We start from the raw sequence: 23,588 nt of genomic DNA, 5'->3' as shown, positions 1-23,588 counted from the left end.
GAAGTCGGTTGGTGATGTGATTCGCGTTGATTAAAATGTTTCTTAACAGTAAACTTCTGTTCTTGGAAACTAACACAGAACCATCACATATCAAACAAAGATTAAGTACAAACAAATTACATGACCTTTACCACATTTTCTGTGTTATACCGCCACCTCCTGGAACTAAGTAACTTCTAATAGAACTAAAGTCAATGGGGATTTCCATGTTAATTCTCCGTGAGGCTCCATGAGAGCCGCCATTGCTGTGGAAAGATTGGTCCATAGAGGTCTATGGGAGTGGCGTAACTCTGATATTAGATGGCTCTGTTTCCAAGGCCAGAGTGAAGTATGACGCAATCGTCACATGATGAAAAATAGCCAACGGGGGAAATTCTACAGCTCATTTCCCGGAAGTCCGGGATGATCGGGAAACGTTTATTTTTTATCTGTAAGGTTTGTCTGTTAAAAAACGATTTTATCTATCTTCTGTATTCCTTTTAAAATACGATTTTTTAAAAGAAAATGTACCGTATTTGGAAGGGCATGATTACATTACGTTGATACATTTTAGACAGTCTGCCTCTACTCTGGGAATCTGTCATCAACAGCAAGTCACTGGGCAGATTCTTGCCTGAAAGGTGAGCTGCATGTTTGTTTATATCTCCAGTTACGCACAGTTAAACCTCTGCCTGATTTACATCTAAACAGTGCTCAAGCATACAACATGTTACTTGACATATTGCCGATTGTTATCTTTAAATCTCTAGATTCAGGTAGCACTGTTGCCAATTATCAATCTCGGAGATAAGTGATGAAAGGCCATTGCAGTGTCTGGGGATCCAAATAAACTTGGGAGTAGTAGTTATTTGACTCTTGGGAGAGTTGATTGAACAAAATGAGCGTGCAATTGTTTATTTTCACATTTAGAGCGACCATGGCTGAAGGCAATGGTTGTGTGGAGGAAACGCCGATGATGGCAGGACCCCCAACACAGCCCAACAACTGGGGGTTCCCTGGACCACCTCCACCCATCTACTCCTGCACGCTCAGTCCTTCCCTGGAAGCCAAGGCCCGCGAAGAGCTCCAAGAGAAGCCGGAGTGGCGTTTACGCGATGTCCAGGCTCTGCGAGATATGGTGCTGAAGGAGCATCCTCACTTACGCACGCGACTGGACGACGCCTTCCTGCTACGGTTCTTGCGGGCTAGGAAGTTTGATTATGACCGTGCCCTTCAGTTGCTGCTGAACTATCACGCCAGCCGACGTGCCTGGCCCGAGGTCTTTCAAGACCTTCGACCCTTGACAGTCAAGCACGTGCTGGAGCGAGGTGTCCTCACGGTACTACCACAACCAGACAGCCATGGACGATATATTCTCTGTCTCCGGCCAGGTAGACAAACGCCAATTATGATTTTAATAGTGTTTTTTTTTTACAGAGATGTTACAAAGACTTTCATATCCTTTCCACAATCTTCTCGATTGTCCACAACATTATCATGTTTCCTTGTCTGGTGGCTGATTGGCCTATTTGATGCCCTTCTCTTCTGGCATCTTATCTGTTGCATGTCTTTATGTGTGATTGGCCTCTGGCCTCTGTCAACACTCACTGTTCATCAGGCTGATTAGTCATCCCATTCATCAGTTTCTTACATATGTTACCAGTAGGATGCTGTTTGCTTGGTAAGTTTACATGATGTCCACTGCTCATCCTGTCTGAGCACTCTCTCTTCTGACTTTGTTAAGTAACAGCACTGTAAGACATCGTTCATCTCCCAACTGCGTTGCTGTCATCTTTCATAATCTCCATAATCTCCATAGGTTAATCTCTTCAATAATCTCTGCCGTTGACGAGGTGCTATGATCTTTATTAATAATCAAATCAGCGTCTCTCATCACAGCAGATATCTCTCCAATTTAGTTACTCAAACATTTTGGAAGACATCAGACATACTTCAATGGGTTTTAACGGCAGCTGGCATCCGAAATGTTGCACTGCTGCCATATCAGACATGCTTGTAGGCCTACTCCTATTTACTGATACCCATAGTATAGTACAGAGGTGAATTGCTTGAAACCATCGATGCTAACTACATGGTTGCAATGTAATTTCTCATTGGCAACTACCCAAGTCACTAAATGACTAGCAACTATGCTTTCGAGAAACGCACCCCAGTATGGCATATGTATAGTAATGGTACAGTGTAGAAGTATTAGTAATCATCTTCTTCTGCATACCTCTTGAACAGGGAAGTGGAAGCAGAATGACTACCCGTTTGTGGACAACATCCGGGCGATCTACCTGACGCTGGAGAAGCTGATTGAGGCGGAGCAGACGCAGGTGAACGGCCTGGTCATCCTGGTGGACTACAGCGGAGTGGGGCTGTCCCAGGCCTCCAACCCTGGACCTTTCCTGGCCAAGAAGGTCGTGGGCATCCTACAGGTATGGTACTTTTTTTGTGGCTGGCTTCAAAAAGAAGGAGAAACATCTCCCACCTTTTGTCCATCCTCTGATCCAAAGCTACAATAAGCACCCAAGAAATACAGGCTGACAGATCAGTTAATGAGTAGAGCCATTCAATGAAGCTGTTTACACGTACTGTATATGGATGTTTTTGAAAACGATCCGTCTCGTCCTCTTTTCCACGTAAACGATTTTAGAAACTACCTTTAAAACTTTCAGGGGGCTAAAATGCACCTGTTATAATGGCGTTTTTATTGTTATCCACTGTTATCATGTTATCCACTGCTATCATGTTTTTATGTTAACAAATAAAAATATCTGCATTTAAAATATCTGCATATGTTTAGTGCGCAGGGAGAAGGAATATTTGCCTCTCTGTTTTCTCTGTATGCTGTGGAATCTTATTTTTTTTTTAATTGTGCCTGAAATGCATGGAAATACACTGAATTCAATTCAGTGTTTTTTTTTCTTGATCCCATTGTCCTTCTTCTGCTTCCCATGTGTCCCAGGATGGATTCCCCATCAGAATAAAGGCGGTGAACATCATTAATGAACCGCGCATCTTCAAGGGCATCTTTGCCATCATCAAGCCCTTCCTGAAAGAGAAGATGGCTGAGAGGGTAAGGACTCATGCATGATGCTGTTCAATGGTGAAGAATGACCAAACACTTGTGTCTAAATATTGCATATATTTCAATGAAGAAAAATTCCGAAGACGCCGCACACTACTCTTTTTAAGAGCGAACCTGATGACGCACTGGGTGAAACGCGTTCGCTACGAAAAAAATAAAGTAACAAAAACAACAGTAAGCAGTGTGCGGTGTCTTCGGAATTTTCTTCATTGTTCACCTTCTCCTGCCGCACCTGCATTACTGAAGGCCTGTGCACAAGGACTTTTTTGAACTTTGCATATATTTCACTTCGATCTGTAATGGTATCGTTGTCACATTTGGTCAATGGGTAGTTGAGGCGAGGTGGTGAGGGTTTCATGCCCAATGTCCTGCGGTGTGACCGAAACATCAACAAGACATAAAACATCAACCACTATAACATACAGGGATTAAAGTTTTCCGTCGCTATGACGGATTTCCGTCAACTGGATTTTCGTTTGGACGGATTTCCGTCTTTATAATTCATGTCAATTAATTTACAATTTTTACTTTCCAACTGAACTCAAATCGAGAGCACTCCTGGTCATGAGAAGGGAAGGAGAGGTGTGTTTGGTGTACGGATTTAGTTATACACGCGCCATCACCGGTGGTGTCATACAACAGATTCACTCAGTAGTTTTGAGCCATCCCCTTTTCTTCCGTGTTCCAAAAAAAAAAAAAAAAGTACACGAGCGGTCAGCAATTCGGTTGCGGCGCAGCGCGAGAGATTAAAAAAACAAATAGCCAACATTGTTGCTGATGGCAGAAAAGAAAATAAGTGTAATACTATGTTTAAAGTGCCATGAAATGACACTCATTAAATGAGCCTTGGACTGATATTCCAATATGGGGCTAATAATGCATATGCATGGAATGCATAGCTTGAAGAAGGTTAGGACACGTATGTTTTCCATTATCATTGCACCTGCCGTGGCGGATATTTAGAAAAAAATGAATAGTTTACTTCGACTGCGCATGATGTCCTTTTCATGAAGGGGTTGCCTTTTAAGCATTGTGACACACAATTGTGCTCTAATGGGACGGCTATCATTGGCAGCTAGCTAGGATATGCCATGCGTAATACCATGCCTTTCATCCTCAAAGTTTAGCGCGTTTGACTGGCTACGTGTAGAACTAGCTCTAGTTGTCTTTCTGACAACGGATAATGTACAGTCTCATTTGTAATCATAGCATATTAACTTTGTTGTTGCCGATAAGAAATAAGTTAAAAATGGGTTGCATTTTACAGGGGTCACGGAGGATATCCCTGGCAGAGCCAATATTTTATGCCACGTCTTGCTCTGGGAAACAGTGTTCTGATGGGTGGACTCATGGTCAATAAATGCCGTTTTCGTTTTCGTGTTTCTTTCACTTTCAAGGCTTGTTGTAGGCTACTGTGTGATGCTATTTTTGCTAACTGGAGTAGTGTGCAGCAACAGTTGTGTGTGTGCTTGTTTTTGAGTGGCTAAACGTCTGACTATACGCTTCGTTTCAGTTCAGTTATTTGCGCACTGCGCACTCAGGACTGATGGGTGGGTGGTTTGTCTTGGTTCGAGTGGGAAGTTGCGCGACAAGCTTGGGAAAGTGTGTTACTTTTGTTAAACGATAGACGTATGTCTGTGACTGTGTCGTGTCCGCTTGTAGGAGAGAACACGAGTGCGTGTAGGAATCGGGGACGTTTTTTAAATCAATGGTAAGCGTGTGCCTGGCACCGCACATCGAGAAGCAAAAAAGTACCGGTAGCCATAGGTTTTCAAAACGGTAGAACACAAGAGGTAGACTACAGGATGAATAGTGAAAAACATACAAAATAACCAACAACTAGTTTTCTCCCTCTGATTGCTATGACCAGTGCATTATTTTTTTAAATGTCAGAAATACTGCAAGCAATGCGCACCAGTGCTTTCACCAGAACAGTGTTTGCCCATTCTGATGGGAAAGAAAAATATAGCCTACTACTAAAAAAAAACCATAATGGGATCACTGTATCAACGCATTGCAATTCCAACTCAATAATTCTATGATATCAGCTAGACCATTTTGAAGCAACACTCATTGTGAATCCATTCTGCATAATGTTGTGAACAATTCATAAATAATGGGTAGATATAAGAGGAAATAACCAAAACATGAACCAAATTGCAGTTCAATGTTTGCAGTCTGATATATATATAGTATCCATTATCCCTCCATTCTCGGCCATTTCTAGTCAATCTGGTGGCCTAGGCCTGCCCCTTTCCCTCTTTCCTTTTTCTTGTATTTAGAAATTGGCATCTGTAAACATAGCATTGTAGGCCTACATCTGATTGAGCACATCTGATCTAGTACCTACAGGTACATTCATACTGAGTGTGTATATAGGCCTACTGAGTGTATAATGAATATTCATTGTTAATGTGAAGTGTAAAGTTTTATGTTGGTTGAAGTTCTGATTTTGTGGCACTTTTTGGTTTTACTGGCGCCCTCAAGACATAGGCCTATTCTGCTCTAGGCGACTGCCCTGTCTGCCTATGCCTAGTGTTGGCTCTGGCACCGTTCCTTGCATAAAACCAGTGTATGCTTCGTTATGAGGGCAGAGCCTGGCTACATTGGTTTTCGTTGGGTTACGGAGTGATACTCGATCGGGTGCCTAACCGGTAAAAAAAGTTCAGTCAGATGACTTTTTTTTGCTTTAATCCCTGAACATAAAGAACATCCTCAGCCAATCGGGGTTGGTGGTGGCTCAGGTGGTAGAGGAGCCTTTTCTGCAACTAGAAGGTTGCAGGTTTGAGCCCCGCTCTGCCTGACCTCATTGATGTGTCGTTGAGCAAGATACTTAAACCCAATTGCTCCTGATGGCAGGGTGGGAGCCACTGCCACCGGTGTGTGAATGCAAGTGTGAATGGGCGAATGTGAGGCATGCAATGTAAAACGCTTTGAGTGGAAAGGCGCTATGTTAATGCAGTCCACTTACCATTCCATTTAGTATAAACAAATACGCAACATCATCACTGCTGTGTCTATTGCCGTTCTGATTTCTTCCCTTCATAATATTGTACCTTCCTCTGCAGTATGTTCTCCATGGCTCGGACATGTCCTCTCTGCACCGGACCATCCCGCGCTCGGTGCTGCCGGAGCAGTACGGCGGGGAGGCCGGCCCGCTGGACATGGGAGCCTGGACCCAGACGCTGCTGGACGCCGAGGAGAACTTCCTGGTGGAGTTCTGCCAACCGGAGCCCGTGGAGGAGGGCATGCTACCGGACTCGCTGCTCTTCGACGGGGAGCACGGAGGAGGAGGAGCGCAGGGGGAGGACACCTTCAGGAGCCTGCGCTCCCAGCTCTACTACTGCTACTGACCACCCGTTACACTCAGCAGTACTCCCACAGACGGCTGAGCTCCCAGTATATCAGGGTTACTGACAGCTGAGCTTCCACTTCTTCTTCTGCTATTGACTGTCCGTTACACTCTCAGCTGTATTGCTCTAGACGGCTGAGCTCCTGGTATTACTGTTACTGACTGCTTAGCTCCAACACTTGCTATTGACCACCACACCACTCTCGGCTGTGCTATAATGCTGCTGCCCGCTGAGCTCCCAGCTCCACTACTGCTTATTGACCACCACACCACTCTCAGCTGTACTGCAGCCCCTGACCACTGAGCTCGTAGCTCGTATGCTATGGTGTCTGACTGCTGCACTCTCCGTTAAACTGTTGCTATTGACAACTTGAGTTCTCGGCTATATTGTTGTGACTGACTGCTGAACTCCAACTTGTAGTATTGCAAATGCTGAGCTCCCAGCTATACGGTTGCTTTTGCCAACTGAGTGCCCAGCTATACTGTTGCTACGGACTGCTCAGTTCTGTTCTAGTAGATCTGCTACTGCGACTGACTGCTGTGATCCCAGCTGTACTATTGTTACTGATTGCTATGACCGCCCCTTTACTGTTTCCCCTGACTGACGGTAGGGATACATAGGAGGCGAAGCAAGCGAAGCGAAGAGAGGCTAAATCCAACCGTCATCAGGTCGTCGCGGCGAATCAAATGGAATGGAAGTTATGTTGTTGATTTGATTGGGCCGCGGCAGGCGAATTCGCTCCTCTCTCATAGGAATGAATGGCAAAGTTCGCAAATTTGCGTGTACGTGTCCCTACCGTTAGCTGCAATCCCAGCTCTAGTAGCGCTATTTACTTCTGCACTCCTAGTTAAGTGTACTACGTACTACCACTGAGTGCTGTGCTCCGCAAGCTGTGCACCTGCTGACGGTTCTGCTCCCAGATCCACTATGACTACTAATAACTGGTTACTGTGCTCTCAGTTCAGTGTGCTATGGCTACCGTCCGCCACAATTCCACTTTTGCCACTGACCTTGACTACAGGTACTGGCCCTCCCCATTTCAACTATTAAGGACTTTGTTTTGCTTTGGCATTGCTCCCCAATGACTGACAGTACATGACGTTACACTGCACATAACACTAGCTAACGACACTAATGACCCAGAGTAGTGAAAGGTAGTTAGTTAAAGTTAGTTAGTTAAAGTTAAAAAAAAATGGGTAAGAAATATATAATGTTAAAAGCCTCCATCATCAAATAACCAGTTCAGCACTATTTCGTTACTGAAATAAGTGTGTAACAAACCTGTAGGTATTGACAGTGTAAGTCTACTTACACATACTGTAAATTTCTTTAAATAACAAAATACACAGTTTACACTAACTTGGGTCACACATTAACAACATTCATTCAACCCCTTTGTTTGACTGACCTTTGCATGGTGATTAGTTGTCATTGGTGAACTCTGCTGACAGCAACCACTGACGGCTATTCAGTCTTGAAAAAAAGTTGCATCACAAGTGAATTCTTCTTACAGCTTGGCTGATACATTGCTGCCAACTCCACCACTGGTCACTGCTGTAAGGCTCACTCACTGACCCACCCCCACTTGCACTAACGATGCTCATGGTGTCCGCCAACCTGCAGCTGGGTTGAGGAGAGCAGCGTACATTTCTGTAGGTTGGATTATTTTTTTCAAGGGGGTGCTTTGTGGCCTGTGTTTTAGATTTTTGATTTCTTTTGGAACTGTGTTGCCTAAGATGGTTTTGCCAAAGTCTGAAGTCATTTCTAAAGATGTATGTATGCTATGAGTAGTGTAAGCTAGAGGGATAGTCTTGTATAGTATTTTTGATGTTACGTTGCTTAGCCACTGAGAGATGTTTTACACCCAAAGATGGTCTGCCTTAATCAGACATGGGGCTTATCTACTCAACAAACATCACATCGCAGGAAGACATTCACCACCTCTCTCTCTCTCTCTCTCTCTCTCTCTCTCTCTCTCTCTCTCTCTCTCTCTCTCTCTCTCTCTCTCTCTCTCTCTCTCTCTCTCTCTCTCTCTCTCGTCTTCATGCGGGCTGATGTGAATTAAGCAATACTTCCGTTTTCATCAATGTGCTATCTTTTCCTGCCTTCTTTTGCTGCACCCAGTTAATCTTAAATGTATGAAATAACCAAACTGTATATGGACTACTCTTAGACGTGTAGAGTTATGTATTATAGATGTATAGATGTATTTATGGGACCTACCCTTAACAGGACTGTTGTTTTTTCGCCTTCCGATTTGCCTTTGTTCTCAGTCACCGCACACCCTGTATGTTAACTTGTCATTATGTGTACACACAAATGCACCCATGTCAGTCAGAGCACTATCACAGGATAACCGCTCGGTGTGTGAGATTAGACATCATTGGGGAATGGCTGGCAGTTAAACATCTGTTAACATCACATGCTTCACCCATACAATGTGGTCATTCAAAAAACGGTGACTGTATCTCCCGTCCTCCTTGCCAAAAAAAAAGAGAGAAAATGACAAAAGGGACATTTTATTATTATTTTGTGTTTTTACAGATCCACCTTTATACACAATGACATTTTTATTTTTTCATTTTCATAATATTTGTCATATTGAGTATGGTTACTGAAAGAGATTGATTTGATATTTATTAGGCTGTGGCTAAAAAAAAAAAAAGATCTGTTCTCTTTGAAATGTCACCAGATGTCAGATAAGCAGTTGCCTTCTAAGAAAACGACAACGGAGACGTGCAGGATGTAAATAAATAAAGCCATTCACGTGTTTTGAAACCCCGAGTTCGTGTATCAGAATTTGTCATGAACAATTTGGTGTCGGGCTCCCCGGTGCGTGCGTTCCTGTAGACTCATGTAGTATATAGCCACAGGGTGGCGTCATTGCACAGAACCATACATTTGATTGGAACAAATATAATTACGCGCCACACAGATTGGCTAATTATATCAACCCTGATGCAGTTAAAGAAAGACACGTTACTCTTAAGATCCAGCCAAATATTTGACAAGTTTTCAGAAACTTGGTTTCTGAGCACATAGATCTATAGCAAATTGTAGGCCTACATTAACCAGAAGCAGCACGCTCGAGTTTTTACATGCATTTTAAGAGTTAACGTGCCATTCGCTGATTGGGCTGAATAATAGTCGCATATTTAAAACACATACTTCTCTCTTTCTTCATAATTGTATGGCATACTTGTTTGACAGTGTTTGCAAGAGTGGTTTGACACTGAGCAGTGCCCCCACCGGCGGCCAGGCAGCACACGGGTTCAGCGGAGTGTGATTGGCTGCGGGATAGCTCCATTTTGGAAACAGCTGTTGGGAGGACGTAATCCCTCGCTTTGTCTTCAGGGGCTGTCCATGAAACAGTACGCCTGCCTGCGAACGAGCACAACTTCTCCCTCAGTCTTGCTCGAGGAAGCCTAGCACAATCCCTCCCGCGAATACAGTCGACATGAATTTAATAGGGACTTGAAAAAACTTTACCGATGGGGGCATCCCTGACGCTCGCGCTGTAACAAGTGGAGGCAACTCAATCGCAGCAAGGTTAGTTGTTGTTACATTGTTGCGATGAGTGATGAAGTGTGCTCTGTCTTTCTCGCTCTCCACAGGAACGTGAGACAATGGATGCCTGGGAAGCCCTCCCATATGGAACAGGGTTTGGTGTTTTTTCGTGGGTATAGCGCACGGGGAAATCAAGCCGAAGTGATTTGTTTTGCTCTGAATGTATGGATCTGCGCGTGACTGTCGCCTCTGAGTGCGGACAGCTTGTGGTCGCTCACCAGAGTCAACGTTGAGATGCGGCTGTTGTGTGCGCCTCAGAAACTCTTCGAATGTATCAACCAAATGTCGAGGGTGTGTGTCATTCCATACTCATCCAAAACAAAGCACGTCGCTTTAAGTGGTGGCATCGGGCGAATGTGAGCGTTGAGTGGGGGCGGAGTGGGAGAGAGAAAGAGAGAGGAGTCTGACCGCTCGCCGCCTATGCGCTCTCTGGGTAGCGTTGTTTGACAGAGGCCAGGCATTGCGTTGGTGGCAAGTCCTTCAAGAAGGGATCCAAGTCTTCCTCTGCAGATAGGTGCCGCCTCAGGCCTTTCTCTTTAATATGACAAAGCACTTGATGTCTATACTGTATTTTCCACATGCATGGTCTTGGATGTCTGCAGGGCCTCCAGAACAATCAGCTGTCACTTTAATTGATTTAGCCTAATGTGTGGGACAGTGCTGAACAATAGCCGCACTCTTCCCTACAGAGAAAGGGATGAGTCGTGACCATGTCAGCAAGGAACATCTTTCCAGTTGGATGCATCTGTGGGAGGGGAGAGTACAGTAGATAATAGGCTTAGTAGTTGGAAATATCTTCCCATCCCAAGTGTGGCTTCCTGGAGTTTAGGCCAATAATCTGCTCCCCCTTCTTGCTCTTACTCTCCAACTGTGCCAATGTCAGCAGACCTGTACTTGTCATTTGGCATACAGGATATTTCCCGGAGGGCTGACGGTCATCCGAGGCTGATGCAGGGGGGGGGCACGGATCCAAACACACAGCGACACACCAGTTCAGGACAGGCCTCGAACCCCAGTAACAGAATCCGATGCTATTTTGGCTGAGCTGTTTGTATTGGTGGAAAACCCGATATGAGTGTGTGCTGTACAAGTGTAACAGAGGCTAAACAAATGTGTGCAGTACAGTCAAGTCGATTTCTTCCAGGGGAATTTATGTCCGATATGGAGGGGTCACAGCGGGTATGTGTCCCCTCTAGAGGATACCATCTGTGGGGTTGTCAGTTGGTTTGGGCTGCAGCAGGTGCCTGGTGACTCCTGACCTGCCAAAATGTGTGTCTAAAAGCTGCAGACCATTCATCAATGGCCATGCATGCACAAAGGCAGGCAGGCAGGCAGCTGAAAAAAGGTAGCTCTTGCTCAGGAGGACGGGTGACCCATTTCTTTTTTTACTGGAGAAGAAAGGAGGGCAGCTTCTTTCTTTTTGGTGTGTGTGTGTGTGTGTGTGTGTGTGTGTGTGTGTGTGTGTGTGTGTGTGTGTGTGATGAGGCAGCCACTCCCCGAAGGTCAGCACAGGAAGCAAGTAATTGTCTAGCTCCCCGCTGAGCTGTGTGTGGTGTGCACGTGTGTGTGTGTGTGTGTGTGTGTGTGTGTGTGTGTGTGTGTGTGTGTGTGTGTGTGTGTGTGTGTGTGTGTGTGTGTGTGTGTGTGTGTGTGTGTGTGTGTGTGTGTGTGTGTGGGCTAGAATGATACATGCCCTTGAACTGTTCTTGACACCAATGTGTCCCCTGAGCAGTCACAGTCATTAAAGAGCCAGCTCACGCACACACGTGCGCACGCACACACATGCACCTGTGCTGTTTTAGAATGACCCGGGACCTGGATAACTTCCTCCCATCAAAGGTCTATTGTTAGGCCCTTGCCACTGATGCAGTGGCGGCTGGCCCCCATAGGCGTCCATAGACCATTAGATAGGCCTACAGTTTGTCTAAGGGCTGGTCTGTGTGCAGTGACCCGGTGCTTAAGCGAAAATTGCTGACCTCCAGCACCAATGATGAGGATCTATAAACAGTGAGTGGATGGAGCCGGCCAGCTCCTTTCAACATTGCTGTGCTGTGTATCTGACAACAGCACTTTAGCGATGGCCATTTTTTGTGTCTCTGTAGGGACTTGGTTAACTGCCTGGTTCTTGAACTACTGCCCAGGGCCACTGACCCCCCCCCCCCCCCCTCCCCTTCTCCAACTCAATACAATGTAATGGGGACCCAATTCTGGGCCCCGGACAACTGACCCTTTCCTACTCAACCCCCGGTCGGCCTCCCTGCTACTGCCCACCGTGTTTCATGCGAGGATGCTGTGCGTAGTCATTTTTTAAAGTAGGCTACTCTGCCTGGCATTACTCCAAGGCCTCTCAAGTTGGTTACGAAACTTGACACCCAAGAGGAAAGTAGAGGAAATTGCGAAATGGGTCTGTCAGCTAAAGTGAAAGTTCACTGAGATTTCTGCTGGAGAAACAGAATAAAAAAAAACAACATATCCCAAATTGATGGGTGATTCTACAATGTATTAGCTTGCAGTGTGTGTCTCTCGCACAACTTTTGGTAGTGAACGTGGTTGCTGTTAGCTGGTATCAGAGATTTTGACCTGCAGTATCATCATTGGAAAGTCTATGTTCTTCAGTTTTATATGAAGCCCCTCAAAAAAAATGGATAGATTATATAACATGTTCGTAAAGTAAGCCTTACTCTAAAATTTGTATTCGCAATACAAAATCATTTTCTTTCGAGAGGACCAAGTCAAGTTGTGAGGTGTTTTTGTCTATTGTTAAGTGCTGGGGGAAACCCCTGGCCTGGGGATACCCATGCTGCCTTGTGCACTTATTCCGATCTGAAGGACTGGAAACCCTGGCTGAAATCTTCACCTGAGTTTGGGATCCCAACCACAGAGTACAAGATGCATTATTAGACAATCGGAAGCTTGTAGTGTGTTTACAGATCCACCATGTTGACAACAGATGGGAAACCAGGACCCAGTTTCTCAACAGCGTCATTGCTAACCAGTAGGTTGCCAATGGGAAATTGCATTGCAACCAAGTAAGTTGCTAACTTAGTTAGCCACGACACTGTCAAGAAATGCACCCCAGCTTTCCGTCAAATTTTAGATGACATTAGACTTTATTGTCTCTACATGAGAGAAATTTAGTGTGGACATGGAAATGTGATTTACAATGAACAGCAGACAAAGAGGACAATAATTTACAGTCTTTAGATCAACCTCCTCTGAAAGGAAATAAACCAATGTTTCACAGACAAGGGGCCTATACTACAAAGCTGGTTCAGGATAAGTTAAGGTTAAGTTAAGAGGTAAATCATCTAAAACAAGAGCTTTTATTAAGAAAATGAGGCCTCCTGGCTCTTCTATTTACCTCTTAACTTAACCTTAACTTATCCTGAACCATCTTTGTAGCATAGGCCCAATATCTCACTTGTGATATAAGTCTGGCGAAGGCCAGGCTAATCATGATGTATGCTTTGAAAAAGGAAAACGAGAGAGGACTCGACTGTGTGAGTGAGGGTCAAGTGTTAGTTTGACGGTTAAGTCCTGAGGAAGTTACAGAGACATCTTTTCCTTTTATGGTTAAAGATTATAGGCCACGTGCTCTTGTCTTCTCCTTCTTGCGAGATGGAAAAAATCTGGCTTGTCTCTCCCTCCAGTGAGCTGGAAGTAGTGTGTGGTAGTGTAGGAAAAGGGAGCGCGCTGCGGAGGCATTTCCAGAAGCCCTCTACTGTCTCCAATATACCTCTCAGCTGTCACTCACATTTCAGCTTGTGTTGAACAACACAGCCTGAGTCTCCTCCAAGTCTTTGACAGGGCTCCCAGTGGGGCTGAATGGGAGAAGAAATCATTGAGGCTGTCATGTCATCTAGTCCGAGCCTTTTGGTCTTTCAGTGGCCATTCTTGCAGTCTGTTATCTGGGCACTTTGCAGTGGTAAATTACATTTTGTTGTAGGGGAAAACGGAACTTCATAACTGCAGTGCTACAATCATTCAGAGCATAAATGAAATAATAAAAAAAATGAAATGGAGAAAAGAAAGTTCTCTAATCAAAGGTTAATCATACTTCCATGAAATCAGCAGGTCCAGTTAGAAAGTACAGTATTAGGGATTGTGAATCTACTTTGATTATTGTTAGTAATTGTGTATTTCCCTATTGACTTTTGGTGCCATTTGTGGGACTAGAGTACCACTAAACACGCGCTATAGCAACTGCGCTGAGTCGATCTCCGCTGAGGTCTTGAGTGACAAGAGCAGCATGAGGGGTGTGCATCAGAATGGTGGGAGACTATCAGGGTTTGTAATGACTGACTGGGGTGCGAGGAAGCATTCCCTGGCCTTGGCCACCGGCAGCTGGCTTTCTGCAACCACAGCTCCTCTGTGACCTGGAAGATGTTTTAGGAACCTCACCAACAAACCAGTTTATCACATTGACTATTACACTAGGGTGGTGCAAAGCATGTCTTGAAAAGCAACTGCCCGCAAAGCATGTCTTTTGGATTTATCTCCTTAACTTTTATTATTTTATTACTCAACTTTTATGGTTGAGTTGCATACTTACATGATGAGTGCTTACATGATGAATGCTTACAAGAAGCCTTTCAAAGAAATGATCCGGCCACTCCCTCATCTTGTAAATTGGCTAATATTGTTGATTCAGCGTTGGCGAGAGGGATAGCGCTATTACTAAATGGCTTCTGTGGTGATGCTTTCAGAGATAGGAAAGATGCTGATTTGAAGAAGCTTCACTGCATTGCAAAATATTCTCATTAACCAATAATTGTATCTCTCTCGCTCTCTCTCTGTTTTTGTCTGTCAAGCTCAGAACTTTTTCTTCTGACATCAACGGTAGTAATGGTTTCGTTTTCTCGGTGTCTCTGTGGCTTTTCCCTAATTTGTGGGTTTTTTCCACTGTTGTGTTCGGGATGCATTAGCTGCGGTTCCATGCTGGTTTATGGTCCCCCATAATTGCGGTGTGTGCGTCTGAGTAGTCCGATGGTTTAGAGTGAGGGGGTGGGGGGCGTATTTATTTAGCGTGTAATGAACAGGCCAACCGAGCTATGGGTGATTAACTCAGTGACTCTGTTAACATAACTCAGTCTCCAGTTCACTTGTGGGCTGTTGTGTTTTGTGCCATATGCACACCACAGTATCTCTACCTCTGTAGCGGTTCGCAAGTGGCCTTTGTTTCTGTTTGTGCTGCGTGTGTTTGATCTCGTCCTGGTGGGTGTGTGATGGATGGCAGCGGCAGCAACATGTTGTATGTGGGTGTCTGGACTGTATAGAAGCTCTGTAAGTGGGCTCCCAGAGATTAGGTTGGAGGTGGTGTGTGTGTGTGTGTGTGTCTGTGTGTGTCTGTGTGTGTCTGTGTGTGTCTGTGTGTGTGTGTGTGTGTGTGTGTGTGTGTGTGTGTGTGTGTGTCTGTGTGTGTCTGTGTGTGTCTGTGTGTGTCTGTGTGTGCGTGTGCGTGTGTGTGTGTGTGTGTGGTGCACAGGGGGTGGATGAATTGTGAGTTTTAAGATCCAAAACTCCCTCAGACTAGCCTTTACCTTAAAGTGGTTTTGTCTTAGAAGAGTGCCTTGGAGTCCTACTTAAAAAAAAAAAAATCTACATCTCAGCCAAAGAGTAAGTAAGTATGCCCTTTATTATCCCACAGTGGGGAAATTCATGTGTTCAACTTGTGCAAAAAGCAGACGACATGCACACAGACAAAGGACCAAGGAGTTTAAAAATATATAAGATACAGGTTGGCTATAAAAATAGAGATGTTATGGAGCATAGAGATATTTCTGTCAAAAACAAGTACATTAGTAAAAGTGCATTAGCAGCATCATAAAAAGGAGGAAGAGACTAAAAATAATAATAACACCTTCAAACCACCACCTGTTTTACTACATGAACACCGCAGCCCCCTAACCCTCTTTCTCCCTCCGATGACTAGTCTACACATGGCCAATAAGGTCGTGCGGTATATAATGGTTCTCATCAAGGTAGTCAGTTCATGAAAGCTTTTTTTTGGAGCTCACAAAACGGGCATTGTGGACTTCAAAAGCCACAAGCCCAGGCACTAGTGAAGTAGAAAGCTGTGTGTGGTGTTGCAAATCCCATCTATAGTTCCTCCTGGAGGTTGCACGATGATTAAAAACAAACAACTAGGCTACAGCAGCACTCCCTATAGTGCCATACTGTCTCTGAGAATGGAGAGCCATATTGGGAAAATGAAACCATGGCCACTTCTAATGGCTGAATAATGGCTGAATAATGTCTGTTTGTTTTGTTCTTTATGGTTGGGGTTTGTCTAAAGCTTTGGCTTTTAAGTGGCATATACAATGAAAGCTTTGACTTTTAAGTGGCATATACAATGAAAGAGAAATTACGTTATTGTCATCAACCACCAAAGAAGAGGATCTCTGCATTTGTGCACTCAACACAAGCACCCACAGCAATGCTCTTGCCTAGAATCCCCATCCATGAAGTAGGGCCTGTGACCGCACAATTCCGCCATTTCTGAGTAGTCTATGGCTGAATAGGCCTAATTTGTTTGTGTGAACTCAACTAACCGGACAAGAAAACTCTTGCGCCTCATGATCTAATCTGAATCGGGAATGGACTTGATGGGGCTTAGATGAGTGTTCGTTGTCTTTCACATCTGCTCTCCACGAAAGCCGAATGGCTGTCTCTGTAGTAGATGGAGATACACTGGCCAACTGTTTGAGCCATGTTGCCTGCCTAGCTGGCAGTGTTTCTTCTAACACATGCTTTCAGAACACTTAATCACTGATATTGGGCAAGAAGTTTAAACTAGATCTTAGATTAGACCTTGGCAGCGATTTCTGACTTTTCAAGCAGCAAGCTCATCCCATGAAAACATTAGGAGCCAATAGTGTTGCTTTCCTGACAGGCTTGCGCAAAATAGTTTCTCCGTGTGTCATTGCTCTCTCTCGCTCTCGCAGTCAAATCCAAATACATTTGTCACATTCTCCATCACAGCGACTCTCACAACACACATCATCGACTATAATATTTGGATTGTTTTGGATCGTCGGATGTCCTATTTAAGTGTGTTTGGAGTGCTTTTGGCTCGCCTGCAGCCCTGCCTGTATAACTGTGTGACTGGTCATTATGCCGTCCGCTAGCTGCCCCGAAGGGAAGGACCTGTAAACAGTTTATAAACACACACCACCGTAAATCACATCATGTGTTCCACAACTCCTCACAGCTGCTTGCAGTTTACAGTAATGCGGAAGAATGTAGGGAAAAAATGTATTCTGGCCGACAGATATTTTCTGGAAGCTCTGTCCATATTTAGTAACCACAACAAACACTCAAGGCATTCCTTGCTCCTGTCTCTCTGTCTCTCTGTCTCTCTGTCTGTCTGTCTGTCTGTCTGTCTGTCTGTCTGTCTCTCTCTCTCTCTCTCTCTCTCTCTCTCTCTCTCTCTCTCTCTCTCTCTCTCTCTCTCTCTCTCGTCCTCTTAATGGCAATGCAAGGTTGCTGTTTTTCCCTCTTTCCATGCTGGTGCCTCTAAATGACTGGCCTCTTAGGGAGACTCCAGCCATAATGTTGTCTCCCGCCTTCTCTACTCTAGCCCGGCAAGCCAGACTACAACATCAAAAGAATACTCTTGCACAGAACCATTTGAGAACCTGTGGAACAGTTGGCGTTAAAACTCATTCAAATTGTACATCTGCGTCTCCACAGTGCTACGCCCTTCCCAACAACTCACTACACTGATTCAAACAGAAAAAATAAACTACAGTGAAAGGACAGTTTTTTTGTCTTTTTGGATTATTTCTGATGCGAAGCTAGACAAACCTGCCTAAGAGCCTCCGACAAAGGGCAGAGCACTGCTCCGCAAAAGTTTGATTCCATTGTTTTCAATAGAACCCCGCAAACTGGTGATTAGAGACAAGTTCTATTTTGTCGGTGCTGGCCATTGACTATCCATGATATGTTTGTGTAAAATTGGGTTTGGGGGTCGGAATTGTGTCGGAAGCGAAAGTGCTCCGCAGTGCTGTCGGAGCCAATGTGCGGAGGCCCTAACTGGCCACTACTCTTCTGCTCCTCCTCTTGTTCTCTCAACCACCTTCCCTCTGGAGCCTGGTTGACTGGATAGTCCAACTCCTCAGGGCGAGACAAAAGGGCAGCACCAGCGTCAGATGGTGCCTATTTGGATGCTCCATGAGCTCTGGGGACAGGGCAGAGAGGAGAATTGGAGGGGAGAGGGAGCAGGGAGTGTAGGACAGGATAGGATTGGGCAGGAGTGGAGTGGAGTGGAGTGGAGTGGAGTGGAGTGGATTTGGGAGGAGAGGGGAGCAGAGCAGTGGATTTGAGAAGAGAGGAAAGGAGTGTCCATGTAGTGGTGCATGCAAATGCCTGTGTCTGACCGCGCCACTCCTCTATGGCCGAGTTTTTTCTCCCTCTGAAGCCAACCACAGGCACAAGTCTCCCACGCCGTGTGGTGAGTTAATGTTTGGGTGTGTGCACCAGCAATCAGCCACTGCATCTCTCTCTCTCTCTCGCTTTGTAAAACAGCATCATGGTTTTTTTGGGGTTTTTTTAAAAGCTTGGGGGAATGTAACAAAAACAAGCAGGTCTCTGTAGTTCATCTGCCCATTAACCCATGCTCCATTGGTATTGGCTCAGGACACATCAGTGGGTGGTTGACAGGCCGTAACACACTTAAAGGAGGAAACGTATTCCAATTCCTGAAAAAATGGGTGGAAAAATTGGAAAAAACTAGAAAAAAATGGGGATGTTATTGGTCCGTGAATTTCGCCTAGTTTTTGCCAATTTTGGGAAAATGTGTCATGCGGTGTGACATCATTGGTGTGACATTTCTGTAAGAAACAATGAAATGATTAATATTGAGCACAAACATATCCCCAATGCTCTTTCTGCTATTGTTCCTTTAACACCCACCCTACACACACTACTACTACCCACCCGCACCCGCACAGTCACCTTAAACTTCCACACCACTCTCCAATAACTGAAGACCCTTGTACACTCGCCTCCAAAAGAGTTGTCGCCTATCCATCTGTTTGGAATAACAGCTAATAACCTGACTTTCAATTAATCACTTGGCTTCAGAAGTCACTCATATGAAAGCTACAACCCTCCCGAATGAAAATGTATGTACAAAAATAAATTTCATGCACCAACGAAAGATTGACCCTTTATTGAACACAGACAGGGCAGATTTTCACAAGACATAATGTGAAAATGAGCAGATAAGTCACTTCAAAACACTTCAAATACGCAGATTGGGTGTCATACTTAATCACTGAATCACTCTCACCTCTCCAGAAAATCAACTTTGGCCTTAGATGTATGTTTATGGTCATTGTAATCATGGAAAGCAACACAATGAAAATCAATGGAGTTCAATGAGAGATGGTGACATTTGCTATTCGTAGAGCAATACATGTTTAACTTCATGATGTAATCAATGATAAAAGCCCTCAAACACCTGCAGCATGCATGCAGCTCCTCATAAGAGCTGTATCTGTACCATGTTTCATGTTATGCACCATTTCTCTTTTTTCATATTCTTCATCTCCAACACCATATAGTTTTGATGCTATCAGTTCTAAAATGGTTGATCTTGGGATCTTGACTTCAGAGTATGAGTCCCATTAGCCTTCATTTTTGTCAGAATTAGGCCTGACATACTCTTGGCTGGCTTTTTTGAGACAGGACAGTGGGAGAGATTTCTTTGATGTTAAAGGTGAAGAATTTGGAATAAATACATGGTGCCTAAAGTCAAACATGGGAGGGATACAGCTCTTATGTGGAGCTGCATGCATGCTGCTGGTGTGTGAGGGCTTTTATCATTGATTACATCATGAAGTTAAAAATGTATTGCTCTACGAATAGCAAATATGTCACCATCTCTCATTGAACTCCATTGATTTTCATTGTGTTGCTTTCCATGATTACAATGACCCTAAACATACACCTAAGGCCAAAGTTGATTTTCTGGAGAGGTGAGAGTGATTCAGTGATTAAGTATGACACCCGATCTGCGTATTTGAAGTGTTTTGAAGTGACTTATCTGCTCATTTTCACAAAACTTTTGTCTTGTGAAAATCTGCCCTGTCTGTGGTCATTAAAGGGTCAATCTTTCTTTGGTGCATGAAATTTATTTTTGTACATTCATTTTCATTCGAGAGGGTTGTAGCTTTCACATGAGTGACTTCTGAAGCCAAGTGATTAATTGAAAGTCAGGTTATTAGCTGTTATTCCAAACAGATGGATAGGCGACAACTCTTTTGGAGGCGAGTGTAGTTGGGCCTTGCAGCTGCCCATCCACAAACCTGACTTACATTAGCCTGATAAACCAGCCTAAATGTGAGACCCGAGGGCAAAGTGATCAAAACGTTCTCAGATTCGAGGCCAGGCCCACTCGCAGCTGAAAAAAATTCAGCGTCAAGTGGGTGGCGCTGGTTTACCAGGCTAGACTTACATGTTACCCAGCAGGACGCAATTTGTGTTACGAAATTGAACTTGTAATTAATATTACTGTAATATTATTGAGTTTTTTTCACATTCATATTTTTAAATATAATGTTAATATTTATGCAATTATGTCAAATGCTTTATAAATGATTCAACATGTTGTTGGTTTATTTTATAGCTGTATATTCCAGGTTGTATTAATGTTACAGTCACACCACAGGACATTTGACATAGAAACCTTCCCATAAATCTGAACAAAAACATTTCTTCTCATCTAAGGCTAATATGAAACAGGATGTACCACATCTTCTTTCATTTACATTTGCTTTCAAGAGGAAAAATATCAATTTTGTAGGTTTTTAACTAATGTTACGTAAAAACAGGGCGTCATGTCAATCCCCTGCAGTGTTGACTTCAGAGATGAAAAACATGGAGGATATGAACATTAACATTAACCTGTACCTGTAACCAGGTACCTATATTTCATCATTGGATATCATATTTTGTTTCCCAATGTTTCTACAGGTAGCTGAAATTGGTCAGATTATGACGACACAATCAGGGTTTTACTGTCAGGTGTTATAACACTGTTGGATTTGGAGCCATTTATTAATCATTGCCCAACTCGGCCATCTGAGCTTATTCATGTCTGTTTAAGAACGTGGATGATGGGGTGTACATACTGTACTGTGTGTGAAGGTAACTGCCCTGGACTAGAGTCATGGAGGCCATACAGCCACACGTACAGTATGCGGTAGCAGGAGATTGACATCAATGGGGATCACCTGGTTGGGAGTTGGACCACTTATGGGATCATGGGTATTTCAACTGTGCTTTTCATGTGTTTGTAATGTCAGATGAAGGGTATGATGCCCGAAACGTCATATTAAATGAAAAGAAACGGGAGCCTGGTGTGCAGACTTTATTTTTTAATTTTCAGTATACGGTAGCTAAAGTTCAAGACAGCTGGGGTGAATGTGCAGTACTAGCAGAGATTCTTTAAGTATATAGAGATATGCCAATATAATAGGTTACTATGGGCACCTAACATGACCAGGTTCCGGTCTGCCTAAAGGGGCGAGTCATAATGCTCCTAGCATTGAATAGAACAGTCCTCAGGTCTGCCTAGGTCTGCCTAAAGGGGGATTTCCCTCCCAATAATAGAACCCGGAAACAATGCGCATATGGAACCTCTCTCTCTCTACTCTCTCTGGTACTAGTGTCGTTTCATGACACATATATGTGACGCAGCATGATAATAAGTACATGTGACATGCTGTATGATGAGGGTAACCTGATAGTCCTGTTCTTTTTTTTCTCACCGCATATTTTTACGATGAGCTATTTCGACCCAAACGCCCCCTGCCTCTGATGCAAAGCATGCTGGTCCGAGTGAGGTCCCTAGAGACTACTTGTACATGTTGTGGTTTTAGACAACGCCCTATCTGTTTTCAGACCCCCCCTTCATTTTCCTCCCCCGTGGCTGATTTATTACAACAAAAATGGCCTGTTGTACCATGGCCCAAACCCGTGTCTCACTGAATTGAGGCTGATATTTTTAGCCGCTCTGTACTAAATGTAATAGTTCTCTCCCCTCTTATCATGTGTGCCACAGTCTTGATAGTCGCTGGATTGTTTGGCAGATTTCCAGAGGGCAGTTTTTGGCCTATATTTGTTTCGTTTTCAGTTCACTTTAGTGCATTTGATATTTGTGGTTTTCAGTTTTTAGTGCTTGTAGAGAATTGTTGCTTTTAAACCCCCTATATTGGTTTATCTTACGAGCAGAGTCTTGAGCATTTTGAGAAGGCTTTTGGAATGGGCTGTAGAACTAGACAGGATGGAATGCAAATTGTTTGCCTAGTTAGTGGGAACAACGATGGCATATTGCAAAAATAAAGACATTGTACAAGTAAACAAGTCAGTGGTGGCACTGATTGACGATGAAAACATGCTAATGCCGTACTCCCTCAACCTTGTTGTCATTTTAGTAAGGTGTCAATCCATATTATGATTACATAGAATTGGGGCTGCACGATACCAGAAAACAAATGATACGCGATATCCGCATGTAATACCTCGATAACGATATTTAAACAACACTTTAGAAATATAGGCAAGTGTTTTTCTTGTCACTAATTTGTTGGTCTGTGCGGATGGCGTGGCTTTGGTCGTGGCGGGCTCCGCGCACATTTGTTGACATTCAGCTAGTGATTGGACAGCACAGAACGTTTTTACCGGTCATCGATAATTAAGTCATTGTCGTGATGCTTACATCGCCACTCTTGATATCGCGATTTCGATACATTTTCGATATTTTGTGCAGCCCTAGGTAGAATGCTTAGAATGTTTTGGTGTCCATAGTACATCTAGTCACTGCATTACGCCCTTCCCATTTCAAATATCTTCGTACTCGCACAGAATTTCCAGTTAATGATCATCAGCATTGCAGTCAATGGACTCCACTGCCCAACCACAAATCGAATGGGAGCGTTGTGGCCCCCTTCTAACTTAACATTGCATTTGGCTGATTGCCTGACAAGCCAGACTGAATGTGAGATTAAATGTGAATATTTAGTCTGGCCCCGATGAATGACGCATCGGAAGATTGTTGATGGAAACAACCTGTTGTCTATTGGCCAACGGCACGCTTTGTCGCCAATCCCTCAAAACCCTGTCTGCTTTGCATCCAAAGATTCAAAACAAATCAAAACAAGTCTCCTGTGTTGTGATTGGTCTGCCAGATTCAGGTGGCTAATAAGGTGGGTAGACGTCATGAGGGTCATGGAGGGGGCGGTTGCACAGTTGGAAGTGGGATTCCTCTGGCTGGAAGTGGAGATGGCTGAACTAAATCCAGGGCGCAGCTGGGGATGAGTGGTGAGGAGCAGTGGCTTTGGCAAGACATCTGGGGCTGTATGACAGGCAGGGAGGAGACGGGGGGCGTGGGGGAGTTTGGTGGGTAGGGGGTGAGGTGGGGGTGGTGTTTGGAGTGGAGATTGAGACATGGGGCGTTCGGAGTCCAAGGGTGAGCGGGTCAGATATGGGGTGAGGGGTGAGACATGCGTGGGGGGGCAGAGAGTGAGACTGTTGGGGGTTGGAGGAGTTTGGAGTGGGGTGAGACAGGGTGTGGGGGGGGGGGGGGGGTG

At 44.3% G+C, this 23,588-nt stretch overlaps 2 protein-coding genes across 2 annotated transcripts in view; both read left to right on the top strand.

The window, feature by feature from the left end:
• Window positions 1–373: 373 nt before the first annotated feature.
• On the top strand, window positions 374–9,204 carry ttpal (tocopherol (alpha) transfer protein-like). The gene is made up of 6 exons (XM_063209221.1): window positions 374–430; window positions 554–620; window positions 910–1,370; window positions 2,227–2,420; window positions 2,951–3,061; window positions 6,142–9,204. Exons 1-6 carry the CDS (start codon window positions 403–405, stop codon window positions 6,424–6,426), a joined length of 1,146 nt encoding a protein of 381 aa, XP_063065291.1. The 5' UTR covers window positions 374–402; the 3' UTR covers window positions 6,427–9,204.
• Window positions 9,205–9,392: 188 nt separating this feature from the next.
• The window catches only part of pkig (protein kinase (cAMP-dependent, catalytic) inhibitor gamma), a 30,497-nt gene continuing 16,301 nt past the window's right edge, over window positions 9,393–23,588 (top strand). Inside the window, exon 1 of the mRNA XM_063207684.1 lies at window positions 9,393–9,975. The gene's annotated coding sequence lies outside the window, so the exon portion shown is untranslated. The remainder of the gene's footprint in view (window positions 9,976–23,588) is intronic.

Source organism: Engraulis encrasicolus, chromosome 10 (assembly GCF_034702125.1).
Source record: "Engraulis encrasicolus isolate BLACKSEA-1 chromosome 10, IST_EnEncr_1.0, whole genome shotgun sequence".
NCBI lineage: Eukaryota > Metazoa > Chordata > Actinopteri > Clupeiformes > Engraulidae > Engraulis > Engraulis encrasicolus.
Note: the sequence above shows the minus strand (reverse complement) of the source record. Positions and strands in the feature narration are given on the sequence as shown.

What these genes read in the sequence shown, in the direction of transcription:
- ttpal (XM_063209221.1), top strand. Translation starts at nt 403, where the DNA reads ATGATCGGGAAACGTTTATTTTTTATCT. An exon ending in GAAACGTTTATTTTTTATCT is followed by an intron (nt 431 to 553) that starts GTAAGGTTTGTC and finishes GATACATTTTAG; the next exon opens with ACAGTCTGCCTCTACTCTGG. An exon ending in GGCAGATTCTTGCCTGAAAG is followed by an intron (nt 621 to 909) that starts GTGAGCTGCATG and finishes TTTCACATTTAG; the next exon opens with AGCGACCATGGCTGAAGGCA.